At 45.6% G+C, this 19,493-nt stretch overlaps 1 protein-coding gene across 7 annotated transcripts in view; it reads left to right on the forward strand.

Moving 5' to 3' along the window:
- Window positions 1-19,493, forward strand: part of EYA1 (EYA transcriptional coactivator and phosphatase 1) — a 160,128-nt gene that overhangs the window by 53,168 nt on the left and 87,467 nt on the right. For all 7 annotated transcript variants that reach the window (XM_060243648.1, XM_060243650.1, XM_060243649.1 and 4 more), the window contains 2 exons: window positions 8,394-8,536; window positions 9,870-9,953. In XM_060243648.1, the coding sequence (XP_060099631.1) occupies window positions 8,394-8,536; window positions 9,870-9,953 (227 nt within the window). The remainder of the gene's footprint in view (window positions 1-8,393; window positions 8,537-9,869; window positions 9,954-19,493) is intronic.

The raw sequence follows: 19,493 nt of genomic DNA on the forward strand, positions 1-19,493 counted from the left end.
CTAGGCCTGACAGCTACCTCTGGGTGACTTGATATCACCCAACTTGCATGACTCTACTAGGCCTGGCTGCTTGCTATTATTCAACAGGAAGACGGAATTAGCAGTCCAGTTGCAGCCACACCAGTTTGGTAACTGCAATCACACCTGCATTGGATTTCAGGAAGTCCTACAAATGAAGAAAAATATTGTATTTTGTAAAATGAGCTGTAAAATAATTCCAAATTAATATGTGAAAAATACTGTGGTTTAAATTTTTGTTTTCAATATATGTATTAGTTAAAGCTCTCATGGAGTGTTCTAAGTTATACTTATACCCACGAGCTCTCTGGTTTCACATGCTATTATACAACAGCAGCCACCTTATGTTAGCCAGTGCAATGTAGCAGTTTTAGCTTCAGTAGAATCTGGCAGACTGATGTTTGAATTCCCATTTGTTGTGAAAGCTTACTGGGTAATTTAGAGAGGGTGGGATTTGCAAAGGGGAGGGACATCAGAAGGGTATGATGCAACAGACACTATCCTCCATAGCAGCCAATTCCTCCATAGGAGTTGCAGTTGCCAACCTACAAGTGGGACTGGAAATCACTCAGAATTACAATTGATCTCCAAATGACAGAGGTCAGTTCCCCTGAAAATGGATGCTTTGGAGGTGGAGTCTTTGGCATTATGCCCTACTGAGGTTGCTTCTCTCACCAAACCTCACTTTTCAAGGCTCTACCACCAAATCTCCAGGAACTTCCCAAACTGGAGCTAACAACTCTAAGGAAAGAAGGAAGCAGGAAAAGGAGAGAGTCTGTGAGGGCTTCCAGGAAAGGAAAAGAAGAAATAGTGGAGGACAGGGAAATGATAGGCCTCCCACAAGTTCCCACTTGTAGTATCTAAAATACAAAGCTGTTATCAAAGTTGAAAGCAGGCCTCTGATTCAGCAGGAGCTCACAGGAGCATAGCTCCTGAACCTTTCTGAGGGTTCCACCTCCTCCTTCCCACCTTGCCCATTGAATAGTAGGTGCAGCTGCATAACAATCCCTGAATGAGCTCCACCACCTATTTTTCTACAAAACAACCCCTGGTTGAAAGTAATAAATTTTCCTTCATATTTCACTTGCAATAACAAAATTTAGTATGAACATGAGAACATATGAAGCTGCCTTACAGCAAGTCTGACCTTTTGTCTACATGGCTCAATACTACCCACTGGCCCAAGGAGTGATTTCCCCATTTTGGAGAAGAAGAAGACTGCAGATTTATACCCCGCCCTTCTCTCGGAATCAGAGACTCAGAGCGGCTTACAATCTCCTATATCTTCTCCCCCCACAACAGATACCCTGTGAGGTGGGTGGGACTGAGAGGGCTCTTACAGCAAGCTGCCCCTTCATGGACAACATGTGTGAAAGCTATGGTTGACCCAAGGCCATTCCAGCAGGTGCAAGTAGAGGAGTGGGGAATCAAACCCGGTTCTTCCAGATAAGAGTCCATGCACTTAACCACTACGCCAAACTGGCTCTCAAGAACTGCTTTAACCCACAGCTTTAACCAACAGCTGCAGTGTGGATGCGGAGAAAGTGAGAAGGTCTGAGGGGAACATGATTCATGGAAAAAATCATATCTAGTCTGGTCATAATTTCATTTGATGCTAGGGATTGAACCCAGGAACCTCTTCATGCAAACCATTTTGTCAGTCTATAGATGCTGTGTTTGTGCGAAGTACTAGTTCTGAAGCTTTGGCATGTAAAATTCCTTTTCATTTCACTAACATGAATATTCATGGCACATTTGAAATATTTAGGGCAAAGCCTTTTCAAGAAGTCAAGAATTCTTGCAAAGTATCAATTTCATTTTTATCAGCTTTGTTTTTAATAGCTATCTACAGTGATATCTATTATATCAATTCTCTTTTGAGTTTACTTTTATTTTGAACTGTATATACAAAATGGCACAGGACAAGAAAAAATATCGAGTTATAGGATTAATTTGACCATAGAAAATTCACTTCTGACACAAGGAAATGTCTCAGACCTTCAATGTAGGCACCCTTTAATAGAGTTGCCAAGTCATATCTTGGTTTCGGCAGGGGAAGTGATATCATTGTGCTGGAAATGTCATGCTGGGTACATTCTAGGATTCAGGTAAAAACTCTATGGTAACTTGGAGCGGACCACTGGGGAGATCCCCACCCACAATGAACTCTGTCATCACGTGACGTGCCTGTGCAATGACATCACCCAGAAGTGACATCATCACGCTTGGCACATCACACGGGAGACAATCTAGCATTCCTGAATGCTAGAGCATTCCCCATGTGATGATGCTCTTTGGGGGTGGGTATCTCCCTGGCAGCCCACTCTTTGTCAGTGGGTTCGGGGGCCTCAAACCGGAAGAACCCTACCCCAACAGGAGCTTGGCAGCCCTCCTTTTCTACCTTGACCTAGCTTAGCTGCATATGGAAAAGTTGCATTCTGCTTTGCTGCAGTATAGTTTAGACCATTAGGATCTGGAAGATAGTCTCTTGATGCTCAGTACAAGTGACAGTGGGAACTCCATGGTTTTTTTAAAAATTCCACATACAAGGATCAAATTCAGATCAGAACTGCAGTTGTGAAGAAAACTTTTCCCCTCCATTTTCCCATGCTGAAATCAACACAGACCAGAGGACAATGTTTGCAAACACACAGGACCTGCATCAGAACCTGTATGTTTGCCTCTTCTGGGTAAATAGCTTTTTCCAGGGCTGTTTGAGATAGGGGAAATATCATGAGTCTTAACCTCTGTTGGGGGATTTCTTTTGTACCCCCAACAACAGAAAACCCCAAAATCAAAACCTGCAGGAACCAAAACAACCTGCAGTTATCAGAAGGCAAATACCTACTCACTAATAAGTTTTAAGACCTCATAGATAAACTTTCTTAGACTCCATGTTTAGAAAAGCAAACAGTTTATTAGACTCCAAGTTTCTCTTTAGACAGAAGGCTTCAAATATAGTTAGAAAGGCAAAACAAGAGATTACATTAGTACAGTTGCTCCTACAGTTCCTTTAGACAGAAGGCTTCAAATGGATAAAAAACAAAGCAGTTAGATAAACAGTACATTTCAGTTTCTCTTTTAAATAGAAGGCCTAAAATATATGGATAGAAAAGCAAATGGTTAGATAAACTTAACACATTTAAGAAAACAATTACACAGAATTCAGTCAATCTTAAAGCATAGTTCTACAATAAAGCAGAGAGCATACTGAAAATTATAAGTCCCAACAGGGACTTATCCCTATTAGTCTACATTTTGCCATTTAGTAGCTATGCTTTGTGTTCAATGTTTGAGGCCTCAAACAGAAATTAACAAGGATTGTTAATTTCTGGGCTAGACTGACAAAGAGGTCCCTGCCTCTGATACAGTCCACATCTTTTGCTCAAAAGTGCAGGGTTTATAAAGGCTTCAGCACATCTCTTTATCAGACCTACTGGGTCACACTGCACCTCTGATGTAAACAATTTTACAGCCAACTGTAAACAATCAGAGCTCAGATTGTCCCCAGTTCACTCTCACCTTTCATCCACTTTCTGAGTCTTTGCAAATGGTTGCTTCCTCCATCTTGTTTCCTCTTTGCCATATAAGGATCTTTACCATATATGGTACTTCCTGCTTGAAGAGGCAGCTTGAACCTTCACCCAGTTACCCCATCTTGCCCTAATATACATGTCCCATGGTGCTGAAAGACTGAGACCTCTAGTGGCCAAATTCATAACTGCAGCCAAAAATCATAGAGAGATATAGAGGCTTCTAAGGTGTTTGAAGAACTTACTCCTCATTTCATAAGAGCATGGCTACTTTCAGAAAGAGTTCTTGTAGCCAATTTCATAAAGAATATGTTTAAGATCATAGAGGGCCAACCCAAAATAAATTTCGCCACAATCTCCACCCATTACATCATGGTCTTGATTTGAATTGGGAATATGATCCTTCCTTCCTTCCTTCCTTCCTTCCTTCCTTCCTTCCTTCCTTCCTTCCTTCCTTCCTTCCTTCCTTCCTTCCTTCCTTCCTTCCTTCCTTCCTTCCTTCCTTCCTTCCTTTGAAGTATGATGTAGATCTGCCCTCAATAAGTACTGGCAATGTGTTTGCATATTTCTCTTTGGAGAGAATAGAATTTGAATACACCACAATATGTACTGTATACTAAATACATTATTTTCTCTAGTCCTTATGACTTATCTGGCTGAGAAAGTTACTGTACTTACTGATGTGTATTCTGATTGCGTGGCTTCTTTGCAAATATTGATAAAGGGTTGGAGAAGGAGCTACTGCTCTGAATTTACTCTTGGTTGTCTGCAAGCCGTTAATGATTTAGTTGAACTTGGGGCCATAGTTAGACTAGAATTCCTACTTTTGTCCATGCTTGCATACTTTTGTGCTTTCAAAATGACACAGAGATATTAAGGATGTGAAACTTTCCTTAGAATTTGCCTTCCTGCTGCTAAAAGCTTCTGAACTGCTACCAGCATAGGTGTATTGCTGTATGTGACTTAACTGGGATCAGTTGCTTAATTTTATTTCCAAGTTGGCTGTGCATGCCTTCTGTTTTCCATGTAGAATAGCACATGCAAAGAAGTATCACTGTTGCATTCCTTGGAAAGTCACTGTATATTATAATTAAAGATCCTTCCAAATTTGCCTGTTGGGAGATTCTGGAAAACAAGCTTTGGAATTAGTCACTTGAACACCATTTACTTTGTTCAGAAATGAAAGCTGTAATTTGTAAGATGGTTTGCAGACAATTTCTTTGTAATTTTCTTTATTAACATTCAGTGCATTTTTGTCACTGAAATCCCTAATATTATATATAATTCCTTTTCCTAGAGTAATTACAGTCATCACTAGCTCTCTAGACAGGGGCAGAGAGTGATATGAATCCATCTCATGAACCTTAACATGAGCTATGTTTCTTTGCTGAAATTTGTACATTCCCCATGGTGTGGTGTGACTTGTATTTAAATATAATGAGTTGCATCCCATTGAAAAGATTTGAACGCACAAGACGTTGGACAATTACTCCCATTCCTGAATCAGCCCTCCTGTGGCTCCTCATTATTGCTTCTGGCTCCTTTGTCATCCAAGAACAGCATTGCAGGGGACATTTTGGGATACTTTGACAGGGGGAAGAGAGGAGAAAGTGGGAAAGTTGATGGGCGAGTGAAAGGGGGAGAGGAAAAGTTGCTCTTCAGCAACTCTTTAGAGCAAACCAGCCCATTTATAGATTTATATTTAAATATTAATTTCATGAAGATTTCATGAAGAGATTGAGTCAAAAGCTGTAGTTTTCCATATGAAAATTTACTATACATAACAACAACAATAGCTGATAAACTGTCTAGTTTGGTATAATATAGAGATAGGATAGGAACTAGGGTTGCCAACCTCCACATAGACCCTGGTGATCCACCAGAGTAGGGTTGCCCAGTCTGTGTTGGAAAATACCTGGAGACTTTGGGGCAGGTCCAGGAGAGGGCAGGGTTTGAAGAGGTGTCTCAGCATGGTACAATGCCACAGAGTCCACCCATCAAAGCAGCTATTTTCTCCAGGAGAGCTGACCTCTGCCAGCTGGAGATCAGTTGCAAAAGCAGGAGATCTTCAGGCCCCACCTGGAAGCTGGTAACACTACAGAGTTATTCCCAGATTACAGAGATCAATTCTGCTGCAGAAAATGGTTGCTTTGGAGAGTGGGCTTTATGACATTTTACCTTGCTGAAATCCCTTCCCTCCTCCAACTCCACCCTGTCTAGGCTACATCCCCCAAATCCCCAAGAATTTCCAAACCCAGAGATGGCAACTCTGAGGATGTTCTATAAAGTATGTGGCTCTAAGAGAGTGATTATAATATTTCTATTATGCCTAGACATGAGAAAACAGTATTTCAAAGGTTTGTTGGGATACAGTGATTTTCCTGCAACTTTCCTCAATCAGCAGGCACATACTACGGTCAGACATTCAGCATACAAATAAGTTTTCACATATAAAAATTCCTCTTTTCTTTCCCATGCACAGTTCACTATTAGATTCTTCTCCTGCCCAAGACTCCAATATTGCTTTCCTTTCTCTTTATTATTGTTGGCTTGCTGTTCTTCTCAGCCACATATATATAACAAAATCAACCCAGTCTCTCTCTCTCTCTCTCATACACATGAACAAGTTTACACCTAAATACTTTTACCTTAGACCAGGGCTCATTTTGTAGAAAAAGAGTTAATGCTGGAACTCATTAGCATAACCCATTATGGAAGGAAGGAAGACAGACAGACGGGGGGGAGACCTTCACCCTACATCTCCAGCCAAGATTAGAGATGCAGGACAAAGCCCAGTCATCCAGTGCCTCTCAGATCAGTGCGGGAGGCATGGTGAGGTGGAGGGGAGATCTTTGTCCTGCATCTATAACCAAGGCTGGAGATGCAGGACAAAGCCCAGACACCGAGTGCTTCTTGGATCAGTGCAGGAGGTGTGAGGAAGAGATCTTCATTCTACTTCTCCAACCAAGGCTGGAGACACAGGATGAAGCCCAGCCACTCCACGCCTCTCAGATCAGTCCAAGAGGCATGCAGGGATGGGGGGGGGGGGATTTTCCTTGTGCTTTTCCAGCCAAGGCTGGAAACACAGGAGAAAAGCCAGCTGGCCTGTACCTCCGACAGTCAGAGAGCATGGAGGGGAGTGTTTTAAAGCTTCCAGAGCAGCGCTCCAGAAAGCTCCCCCCAAAACTGAGGCCTGCCTTAGACAGAGGAAACCCTTATGGCAGGGGTGGGGAACCTTTTTTCTGCCAAGAGCCATTTGGATATTTATAACATTATTCACGGGCCATGCAAAATTATCAACTTAAAAAACAGTGCTCCACCAAAGGAGAATGATTCAGGCTGGCAAAATTAATGCACATAATTGTTTTTCTATTTGAAGTCATGTGATGAGGGCCTAATTTGGCACACACACACCCCTCTGGACTGCCGCCCTAGACAAATGACTAGGTCCAGTGCTTTTTTTGTAGAAAAAGCCCAGCAGGAACTCATTAGCGTATTAGACTACATCCCCTAATGTTAGCATATTAGGCCACACCAACGGGGATAATCAAGTGCAAATTGAACTGGTAGTAGCTGGCTCCCACCCACCCCACCACCCCTCCCTCCCTTCATGTGGAAACTGTAGCTGCTCCCAGCAGACCTTCAAAGGCACCCACATGCCCCAGCAGCAGTCCTTCACAATGCCTACCACTCAGGCTCCACGGGGGGGGGGGGGGGGAGGAAGGAAAGGAGAAAGGGAAAGAAAAGGAAATAAAGAAATGGGGGAAGAAAGGGAAATAAATAGAAAGAAAGAAATGGAGGGAAGAAGGAGGAATAAAGGAAAATAAAGAAAGGGAGAATAAAGGAAAATAAAGAAAGGGGGAATAAAGAAATGGGGGAAGAAATGGAAAGAAAGGGAAATAAAGAAAGGGAAATTAAGAGAAACAAAGAAATGGGGGAAGAAATAGAAAGGGAAATAAAGATATGAGGGGAAAACTTACCTGAACTGTGACAGTGACTTTTCCAGGCCCCACAGCAATCCTGGCTGGCCAGCCAGGCCCCAGGGAGGCTGCTGCACAGAGCAACTGGGCTCCATGATCCTTGCCAGCCAGCCAGGGCCCAGGGAGGCCACAATGTGGCTCGGTTTGGCCCAGCAATCCCCGAGGGCCAGACCAAGTGATCTCGAGGGCCATAAACGGCCCTTGGGCCAGACATTCCTCACCCCTGCCTTATGGGAACATGAGTCTTCCTTAGCTGGTCAAATTTGTAAATATATTTGAAATACAAACTTGAAGAAATTATCTAAATTATAAGAAGCCAATTACCAATATCCCCAGTATGATCCAGACACAGTTAAATTAATGCCCATTATTTTAGTATTTATATCATTTCAACCCTTTAATTTTCAGTGAAGCATTAATAAGGATTGCCCATTTTATCCTCACAGCAATTTCATTATCCTCACAACAATTCCTGCTTCAGCGGGGAGGGCAGGATATAAATCAAATCAAATAAATAAATAAATTAGAGAGGATAGGCTGAAAGAGGGTAACTGACCTAAGGAAACCCAGAATTTTAGGAATGAATAAGGACTCATTGACACCTATTACTCTGTATACTATGCTACTCTGATTTCACCTCAAAATGTTAAAGGAAACAAAAAGCATGCCTATCTCTTCCTGTTGTGCTTATATATAATAGGAAGAGTTCTGGCTTCCAGGAAATAATTCAAACTTTAAAAATATGAGATATATATTGTAATATGTTACTTCCAAAGTATACTGAGACTTTGTGAATTTATATCCGTGAGCAATAAAATTCAAGTACTTACAATTAAAATATGAGCAATTTTTTCTTCTGCAGCCGAGTACGGTACAATCCACAGTCCAACAACTCCCATTAAAGATTCAGAGGCAGACAGGTTGCGCCGCAGCTCAGATGGCAAATCACGTGGCCGAGGCAGAAGGAACAATAATCCTTCACCACCACCTGACTCTGACTTAGAGGTATTGTATATGCAGTATTATTTAATTTATCATCCTAACTTCCCAAGAAGGTTTGGGGAGATTACAAAATATCAGACCAGTGGATAAATAAAAGCAAATTCTAGTACACACAAGCCCATAAAATCAAAGTAAATTATAATTCCCAGATTGAACCCATGCCACTGCTTCTCCCTCATACTGTTTTGTGTATCATGCTCCTTACCCCCCAAATTATGAAGCCACAGCTGTCCTTATTTCATTTTTCAAACAAGGCAGCTGCACAACATTTGTATTTACTCCACTTAGAAGTGATTCTTCCTAAATCTATTGCATGGTCAGCCCTATCCATATATTCTGCTGTTCCACACCAACTGTCTGACTTCCCCCTCACACAAGATGAAGCTACAGAAACCAAGAATCATAATCTCTACCAAAAATATTTTAATATCTCTTGAGGAATTAGATATCTTATATCTGAAGATGGAAGAAGGTGGTGCCGCATCCCAGTCACTGTAAAGTCCTGTTGGTATTTTACTCAACTATTTAACGTATCTAATCTGTTTGAATTACTGAACATGAATTTATGGAGAACATAAATTGGGGGGAGAGGGGAGACATGTTATCAATGACTCTACATCCAATGACAGGGATAGGGATGTAAGACCAGTACTCTTATACCACCCTGGCAGTGAAGATTGTCCTGCCTGATGGGCAGTGAGTACAGCTTGCCAGAAAGTTTTGCAAAATAAATTTTGAGCTAATAACCTTGGGATCTGCAGCTAGTTTTCTCAAGCTGCCATTTTCAGCAAAATTGCTATTTGAGAGGAATCTCATGCTGCCATTTTCAGCAGAATTGCTATTTGAGAGGAATCCAAGGTGTCCGGATAACTTTTATATCTCCACATTGTCTTCATATGTGACAGATTAAGTGGAGATTAAGAGAACTCCAAGGAGACCAAGCAACACATGCCAAGTGTATTCAGAACATAGTGTTAAACAACCCATGATCTTTTTATCCACTTGATAAAGAATTGAGAGGAAGAGAAAGAGGATAAAAAATTCTACTTTCTGGCCTATCCATTTTTCCTGTATCTTTCCAATGGTCCCTAATTGAAGTTATATAAAATATTCACATGTTTAAATGTGTGTTACTAAAAAATCCTTTTTATATAATTTTCAGATGCTATTATTCTAGTGAAATTGTGCTTAATTGTGTTTCTAAAATAATATAAAAATAGTTTTAATGTAGTACATTTTAGAACAATTTTGTCTATGTATATTGATCATGTACATATCTTCCATTTCACTTGCTGACTTCAGTGTGAGAGCCATTGATTTGGTTATCTTTTTACAGAGAGTATTCATTTGGGATTTGGATGAAACAATCATCATTTTCCATTCCTTGCTTACAGGATCCTATGCTAACAGATATGGGAGAGTAAGTACCATTATACTACTTCTAATTTACAGTAGTATTCTGTTTCATAGTGGGTTTTTATATGCAGAAGAAATCTATAGAGTTTTATAGATAAAAGAAATGTTTTAGTATTAGAAAAAGTGAAATAGATGGACTACCTAACAATAATTCTCTGAGTCTTTAAGAGCTGGTTGCACAAGAATATTCAGTTGTACTATAGATTATGACTAGAGATGGATACAAACTGGGAAAATGCAGTTCAGTTTGTAATTCATGGCATTCCCTGTTAGTGAACCATGAACCGTCACAAACTTTAGGGGGTTAAATTAACTGTTTAATTATTATTCCGGGATTTATATCCCGCCCTTCCCACGAGTGGCTCAGGGCGGCTTACAACAGACAACAAAACAATAAAATCGGAATAAATTAGTTACATTTAAAATCAAGCATTTAAAAACCTAAAACCTTAAAATTAGTATTAACTATAGAGTTATCACAGAAATCTAGAAAGCTACATTTATCCAGTCAGGGGTTAGAATTAGAATTGTGATGCAGTAGAATGTGCTACCTCAGCAAGCTAGAAACACCAAACTTGCAGGGGATCGCCAGCTGATTCTTCTCTGCCTGCCCTCCAAGTTTGGTGAGGATTGGACTTAGGGGGTCTGATTAATCCCCCCCCTCCAAAAAAAAGAAAGTACTCTCAGGAAAGTGCTTTCTGAGGAAATGACAGATGCAGGTTCAGGAGTGTATAGAATGGACCCTGTACAAGCTAGAGACATAAAACTCTAAGGGACTTCCCTCTGATCCTCTGTTACATGCCTTTCCAGTTATGTGCTGATTGGATTTCACGGGTCCAAGTTACAGCCCCCCCCCAAGAGCTGCACATAGGAAAGTGCTTTTGAAGGAAATGTCAAGTACAGATTCAAAAGTGTATAGAATGGACCTACTGTAAGCTACACACACCAAACACACAGGGGACCTCACCCTGCTGCCCACTTCTCCACAGTAGGGGTGGATTATATTTCTGGGGTCCCAGTTACAGACCGCCCCCCCAAAGGTCTCTCCAGTACTTTCTCTGGAAGACAGCTGCCATTACAGGAGTCTATCAAATGGCTCAGGAACAAGCCAGTAATATCAAACTCTTGGGAAAACGTCACCTGGGCAGACCCCACCCCCCCAGCCAGACACTAGAAGCAAAGCAAACATTCCCCCTATGCTCACATTGCCCCCCCTCCAGTCTCCACAGGCAGGTTCTGAAAGACAGAAAGACATCCCCAGAAACACAGGTCCATAGCACACCTGTCAATTGTGGGGGTCTGACTTACGACTTTCCATGAAAATGCCCCCAGGAAAGTGCTTTTGGGGAAAATCTCAGGTGCAAGTTCAAAAGTGTTGGTCCTCAGCTGAGGCACCTGGTAACTAGGTAACCTGGTAAATAGGAAGCAGAGAGTGAGTATAAATGGGCAGTCTTCGCAGTGGAGGACGGTAAGCAGTGGGGTGCCGCAGAGCTCGATACTGGGTCCCATGCTCTTTAACTTGTTCAGAAATGATTTAGAGTTGGGAGTGAGCAGTGAAGTGGCCAAGTTTGCGGATGACACTAAATTGTTCAGGGTAGTGAGAACCAGAGAGGATTGTGAGGAACTCCAAAGGGATCTGTTGAGGCTGGGTGAGTGGGTGTCAACGTGGCAGATGCGGTTCAATGTGGCCAAGTGCAAAGTAATGCACATTGGGGCCAAGAATCCCAGCTACAAATACAAGCTGATGGGGTGCGAACTGGCAGAGACTGACCAAGAGAGAGATCTTGGGGTCGTGGTAGATAACTCACTGAAAATGTCAAGACAGTGTGCGTTTGCAATAAAAAAGGCCAACGCCATGCTGGGAATTATTAAGAAGGGAATTGAAAACAAATCAGCCAGTATCATAATGCCCCTGTATAAATCGATGGTGCGGTCTCATTTGGAGTACTGTGTGCAGTTCTGGTCGCCACACCTCAAAAAGGATATTATAGCATTGGAAAAAGTCCAGAAAAGGGCAACTAGAATGATTAAAGGGCTGGAACACTTTCCCTATGAAGAAAGGTTGAAACGCTTGGGACTCTTTAGCTTGGAGAAACGTCGACTGCGGGGTGACATGATAGAGGTTTACAAGATAATGCATGGGATGGAGAAAGTAGAGAAAGAAGTACTTTTCTCCCTTTCTCACAATACAAGAACTCGTGGGCATTCAATGAAATTGCTGAGCAGACAGGTTAAAACGGATAAAAGGAAGTACTTCTTCACCCAAAGGGTGATTAACATGTGGAATTCCCTGCCACAGGAGGTGGTGGCGGCCACAAGCATAGCCACCTTCAAGAGGGGTTTAGATAAAAATATGGAGCAGAGGTCCATCAGTGGCTATTAGCCACAGTGTGTGTGTGTGTGTGTATATATAAAAAATTTTTTTGCCACTGTGTGACACAGAGTGTTGGACTGGATGGGCCATTGGTCTGATCTAACATGGCTTCTCTTATGTTCTTATGTTCTAAGCACCCACTATTCAGTGTGAGCCGAGAGATGGGTGGTTCAGAGATTAGTTCCTCTGTAAGAAATTGCAGCTTCAGAGGGTGGGTTTCAACCTCCTTAAACACCATCCTCCTTAAGCGCCACTCTCAAATCTCCACAAATTTCTCAAGCTGGAGTTGATAACTCCAATTGTCATCCTATTACTCTCCATCAGCTCACTGCAACCAGATGACACCACCAGGTGTTCTGAGTTCTCCAAGAGCTTGAATTTCAGCTCTAATAAAATGAATATTTTGACTATACAAAATAAATTCAGTTTGTCCAAATGAGGAATTTGAAGCAAACAGAGGAGTGGCTTTTAACGCCATAATGCATAAACCATATTTCGTAATACTGGGAGTAATCTTGAAAACACTGCTGCTGTGCAGTTACCATTCATTCCAGTGCTTGTTAAAACTTGATGTTGGTTTTGTGTCCTAGCATGAAGAAAAAATGCTGTACTAACTCAAAAATGGTGCATCACACTATATAATGTTTATTATAATTTTACAAACTTTCGCATACACAGCCTCATAATATATGCAAAACATCCAAAACACTATGTCATATTCATTTGAATTGGAAATAGAACAGAAGTCCACAAACAACCAATATATGCAACTCTTTATGATAATAGTAGTCCACAATAATGACTTTACATGTACTAGTTTTCAACAAAGTCCGATAGGATCCAAAAATCCAATTAATCCAGTTGTCAGCAAGGTCCAATGGGATCCAACAATCCAGTTAATCCAAATGTGGTCCTGGTGTTACTTCTCATTTTGTTTTGAGATTTCATCAATGGAAAATATTCTTATACACATAACTAGGGGCCGTTTTGTAGAAAAATAGGTGGTGGAGCTCATACAGGGATTGCTATGCAGCTGCACCTACTATTCAGTGGACATGGTGGGAAGGAGGAGGTGGAACTCTCAGAAAGGTTCAGGAGCTGCATTCCTGTGAGCTCCCACTGAATCTGAGGCCTGCACATAACACATGTATCAAACTTCCAAAATCACACCCAGACTACATTTACAAACTGGACTGTTGAAGCCAGAACAGGCAAGAGGACTTTTACTCTATAATAGAAGACTTTACAGTCAGACTGATTCCACTTAGCACTTCCCTCCTTCTGTGTAGGGCTCCTCAAGGCAGCTCTTTTTTCTGGATCCTGCATTGGCATCTCTGGAGCGGGGCTGCATGTTCCCTGCTTGCTCCCTGCCCCACACAAACTCGGGAACCAAGAATACGACCAAGGCAAAGGCTAGTGTGGAATCAGTCAAAAGTGGGAAAGATATCTGTCCTCCACACAAAGTTTAGTCCAGTTCTGGCTTTGCCGGTTCTGGGTTCACTGCATTGTACTATGGTATGCAGCACCCCATAAGGGTGATTCTGTCCCCTATATTATTCAGCATCCACATGCACCAGCTCACCCAGCTGGTGCAGAGTTTCGGGCTGGGTTGTCACCAGTATTCTGATGACACCCAGCTGTACCTATTAATGGATAGCCAGCAGGATGCCACCCCAAATATGTTAGCCAGGGATCTGGAGGCTGTGGCTGGTTGGTTAAAACAGAGTTGACTGAAATTAAAGACAAGGGGCTACCCTTGACGCAAACCCGGAGACTACAGCTAGTGCAGAATGCTGCGGCACGGCTGCTGATGAGGCTGCCACGATGGGAGCACATTCAGCCAGTGCTGAAAGAGCTGCACTGGCTACCTGTTGTGTTCCGAGTTCGCTTCAAGGTGTTGGTATTGACCTTTAAAGCCCTTTATGGTCAGGGACCTGCATATCTACGGGACCGCCTTTCTCCGCATATCCCCCAGAGAGCACTGCGTTCAGGGGCAAAAAACCTACTCTCGGTCCCCAGACCAAAAGAAGCCAGGCTATGCGTGACAAGATCTAGGGCTTTTTCGGTGGCAGCACCAGAGCTCTGGAATGCTCTTCCAGAAGCCATACGGGCCCTGCAGGATCTATCTGCGTTCCGCAGGGCCTGTAAGACCGAGTTGTTCAAGCAGGCCTTCGATGCTTGACGAAGATGGCTGCCACCGGACATCACACAGAACGCCGGTGATCACTGTTTGGAATTCTAATGCCGCTATAATGTAGGGATTCAGCACTTTAAAATGGTTTTAATAATTTTAATCGTTATATGTTTTTTAAACTGAAAATGTTAAATTATGGTTTTATATATTGTACTGGTTTAATTGTGTAGATACTGTGAGCCGCCCTGAGTCCGCTTGCGGAGAGGGCGGGATATAAATCAAATGTAATAAATAATAAATAAATAAATAAATCCATCAAAGATGGAAGTCTTGTGCCTAAACCAGGGTGGCTTGGGATTAGAGATCCAACTCCCAACTCTTGACAAGGTGTTGTTGTCACTGACACCAACAGTGAAGAGTTTGGAATAGTGGACATTTTGAATGCCTCACTATCAGTAGAGGCCCAGATCACAAATACTTCCAGATCAGCATTTTTCCATCTTCCAGGTCAAACAACTGGATCTTCTTCGTGGTCTCTGTGCATCACACCGATGGGAGAAGGCGCCAACGCCGATCACGATCGGTAAACTTCAAAGCTGCGGATTTCCGCGCCTCCGCCCCAGTGCACATGCTCAGGAGCCCCACCACGCATGCCCACTGGGACGGGAGCGGACATCCCGCCAGTTCTCTTCTGACCGCCGCGCTGATCAGTCGATCTTTGGCTACGGTCGGTGAACTTCGTATCAATCTGTTGGTTGATTTATGTAGATAGTTGTTAGTTAGTTTTTCCAGTTTAGTATAGTTAGTATAGGTTTTTTGCTGCCGCGGGAGTGTGGGGTGAGTTTCCCGCCCTTTGGGCGACCCCCCCCCCTCTTCTTCTATCCCTCCCGCGATCCCCCCGCCATCTTCCCTCGCGCATGGAAAGGCGGTGGGGCTTCTTCAGACGGTGTGTTAAGTGTGGGAGCAAAATCGCACTGCCTGACGGACATTCGCTGTGTCTGCTGTGCCTTGGAGAACGCCACAAGCCAGACTCCTGTGCACACTGCGCAAAATTTTCTAAGCAAACTCGGAAGAATCGGGCGGCGAGACTGGCGGCGGCGCTAATGGAGCAGGCGCTTTCTCCCCGAAAATCGGCCGAAGAGCCGACGGTCGCCCCCGAGTCGGTATCGGCACCGAAATTGACCGACACCGAACAGGCTCTCTCCGACGCCGATCGCCCTCAGAAGCGCTCGGGCTCGGCTGCGAAGTCGGACTCCTCAGTGCCTGCTAAGCGGCACAAAGAGGATAGAGGAGAGCATGGCAAGAAGGCCAAGAAGGCCGAGAAAGCGAAACCTCCCAAGGAGGATCCGAGGACTTCACCGGATTCGGAAGGTCCTTCGGTCTCGACGAAAACTGTTCCTCCGCTGAAGCTGTTTGCCTCGCCACGTCGTCGGACCCCTCTGGAGTCGATGCAGACGCAACTAGTCATCTCGGACTCGGACTCCGAGATCGAATCAGCACAGCGTTCTGGCACCGATAGGAGCCCCCTCCCTCGACTGGAAACCCCTCGCTCTCGAAGTCCTCGGGATCGACGGGATCCATCCCGGGATCATCAGAAGGAGACTCGCTCACCACGCCACATCGAAGGTGACCGCTCTCCGCACCGGCCAACGTCTCATGTCCCTTGGGACCAGCGCCAGTGGCAGTATTTATATGGCGCATACCCAATGCAACCGCCCTTTCCCTGGCTCCACCCTAGACAGATCGAGTGGGACCAGCGCTCCGAGTCGTCTTATCGATCTCGTACATCCTACCAGACTCCGAAGCGTTCAGCATCGGCGTCGGTATCGAAGCCGCCCGAGGTGGAACCGGCGCAACCCCCTGTAACGAAGCTGAAAGCTCAGGTCGAACCCGAGTCACCACTACGTGAACCGTCGGAACCGTCACAGTCTCCCGGGGGCTCGACCAGGTCCATACGAGACTCTTCCCCAGAGGATCCCGCGGGTTCTTCCCCGACAGAACCGTCCCCACCGGAGAAGACGTCGGAGGAGCAACCCATCTCCCCATCTGAGGACCTGAAGTCCTACGGGGACCTGATCAAACGTATGGCTCTGACGCTATCGCTGCCGACGGAACAGCCGCAGCCAGTAGTAACGGACAGTGTATTTGACATCGTCCAACGTGACACCTCAACAGCGGTGGCGCTCCCCTTGACTAACGTGATGCTCCAAACAGCAAAATCCTCATGGGATAAACCATCCTCCACGCCGGTGTCTTCCCGCCGCCTCGATCATATGTATCGGATCCAGGAGAGCACCGCGGAGTTTTTGTACACTCATCCAAAACCGAACTCGATTGTCGTGTCTTCTTCTTCGAAAGCGAAAAAGACACACTCCACGCCCCCAGACAAGGAAGGCAGGAAGCTGGACTCGATAGGTCGTAGGCTTTATTCAACAGGCTCTCTCGGCATGAAGATAGCCAATTACTCTGCATGCATGGGCAGGTACCAGTATGCATTATGGGACCAGGTCTCCAGCATTTTGCATACTCTACCGACGGAGAGCAGGAGTGCCCTCAAGAAGTTGCAGAAAGAAGGGATGCTACTGGCAAAACAGCAACTCAACGCATCTAAGCACTTGGGGGACACTTGCTCAAAGGCCTTGACGACAGCCATATCATTGAGGCGCCACTCTTGGCTGAGGTCGACCGCACTCCAGCCCGACACTCAAACTTATATCGAAGACCTTCCCTTCGACGGGTCAGGTCTCTTCAGCTCTAATACAGACTCTGTTCTCCAGGAGATGGATAAGAGCTTGAAGACGTCCAGGAACCTGGGGGTGTCACTGTCCCGCCCGGCAGCGAAGCGCCAGTGGACGAAGCCGTGGCAACGGAAGCCGTACGCAAAGTCCCCAGAGCGCTCCTGGCGCTCGAAGTCGACAGCTGCGTTCCCGCGCCAGCAGTACTCGGCAAAACCTAAGTACTCCCCGCCTGCTACCCATGCTGCCAGACAGAAAGGGTCCAAGCAGCAGAAGCAGAGTCTTTGACTCCCCCCTGGCAACTTGCCCTTCCACGGCTGTGGACTCTATCCGCCTTTCCCGTTTCCTCCCTATGTGGGGCCGAATTACATCGGACCTCTGGGTTCTGGCCATCATCCGACGGGGGTACAGGATAGAGTTTCTTCAAGAACCCCCAACTCCCAAATTTGTCTATACTTCCTCAACTCCAACCCTACGGGAGGAAGTACAATCCCTCCTCCTAAAGGAGGCCATCGAAGTCGTTCCAAACACCCAACGAGGTCAAGGTTTTTACTCCCGTTATTTTGCTGTTCCCAAACGGGATGGGGGCCTCCGACCGATTATGGACCTTGTGCACTGAACATCTTCGTCAGGTGCGACAAGTTTCAAATGACTTCCCTGAAGTGCATCCTCCCTCTCCTCAGGCCAGGCATCTGGATGGCCACCTTAGACTTAAAGGATGCATACTTCCACATTTCTATTTTCCCCCACCACCGACAATTCCTGAGATTTGCAATTGGGGAGGACCATTTCCAATACAGGGCCCTACCCTTTGGCCTATGCACGGCTCCGAGGGTTTTTACCAAGACTATGGTGGTCGTCGCTGCCCACCTGCGGCTGCAGGGGGTAGCTGTGTTCCCGTATATCGACGACTGGCTGATAGTCGCAAACTCACGGGAATCCCTAATACGCCACGTCGACACCACCCTTGCTCTTCTAGTAGACCTAGGTCTGCAGGTCAATTGGGGGAAGTCTCGCCTCCAGCCTTCTCAACGAGTTCAGTTTATCGGGGCAGTCTTGGACTCAGTGGCTTGCAGGGCATTCCTCCCTCGGGACCAAGCGGCTGTAATCATCCAGACAATCGGTCTCCTTCGTCAAAATCCCACAGTGCGGGCTCGGCAGGTTCAGAGGTTCCTGGGACTTATGGCAGCCACGACGGCGGTCGTGGGCTTAGCGAGGCTCCGCATGCGTCCCTTGCAGCTTTGGTTCCTCAGGGTCTTCAACTGCAACAGCGACCCCCTGTCCCGACTATTGACGGTACCGCCAGAGGTACTGCAGTCCTTGACCTGGTGGGAGTCGGAGCACAACCTTTTGGAAGGGGTCCCATTTCAGAGGCCCCCGCCGTCGATCACTGTGACGACGGATGCATCGATGTGGGGGTGGGGGGCTCACGCGCTAGGACTGTGCGTGGGAGCTCCCTGGCCCAGGCATCTGCTACATCATCATATCAACTTCTTAGAGTTGATGGCAGTGTCCCTCGCCCTGCACTCCTTTCAGACTCTAGTTCGGGGCAGGTCAGTGGCCATCTTGACGGACAACACCACGGCCATGGCCTACCTGAATCGGCAAGGGGGCAGGGTGTCCCGCAGCTTGTGCGGCCTGGCGATGAGCATATGGGAGAGGTGCGGGTCCCTCGGGATTTCCCTGATGGCCGCTCACCTCCCGGGGGAACAGAACGTCCAAGCGGACTTCCTAAGCCGAGGGGGAGCGTTGCTACACGAGTGGGAGTTGAATTGGGTCTATCTGAAGCCGCTCTTCCAGCGCTGGGGCACTCCAGATCTCGACGTTTTCGCAACAAGGGACAACAAGAAATGCAGACTGTTCTGCAGCAGGGGAGGAGTGGACTCCAGATCCCTGGGGGACGGCCTATTGATCCCGTGGCGCTATCACAGCGTGTACCTGTTCCCCCCCGTCCCACTCCTGACTCGGGTGCTGCAGAAGGTTCTGCAGGACCGGCCGGTGGGGATTCTCGTAACGCCCTGGTGGCCGAGGCAACAGTGGTTCCCCATCGACATGGAGCTGGCGAACGGCAACTTTCACCACTTCCCGCAAGTGCCGGACCTCCTACTATCCCACGGGGGACGGGTACTCCACCACGATGTTCCGCACTTGAAGCTAACAGCTTGGCGTCTGACACACAGCAGTTATCCGAGAGAGTGAAGTTTGTTATGTTAAACTGTAGGAAGCCTTCCACGCGAAAGTCGTATTGGTACAAGTGGGGTAGGTTTTCCAGGTTTGCTGACGCTGTAGGGGTTAGCCCGC

Source organism: Heteronotia binoei, chromosome 7, assembly GCF_032191835.1.
Source record: "Heteronotia binoei isolate CCM8104 ecotype False Entrance Well chromosome 7, APGP_CSIRO_Hbin_v1, whole genome shotgun sequence".
Classification (NCBI taxonomy): domain Eukaryota; kingdom Metazoa; phylum Chordata; class Lepidosauria; order Squamata; family Gekkonidae; genus Heteronotia; species Heteronotia binoei.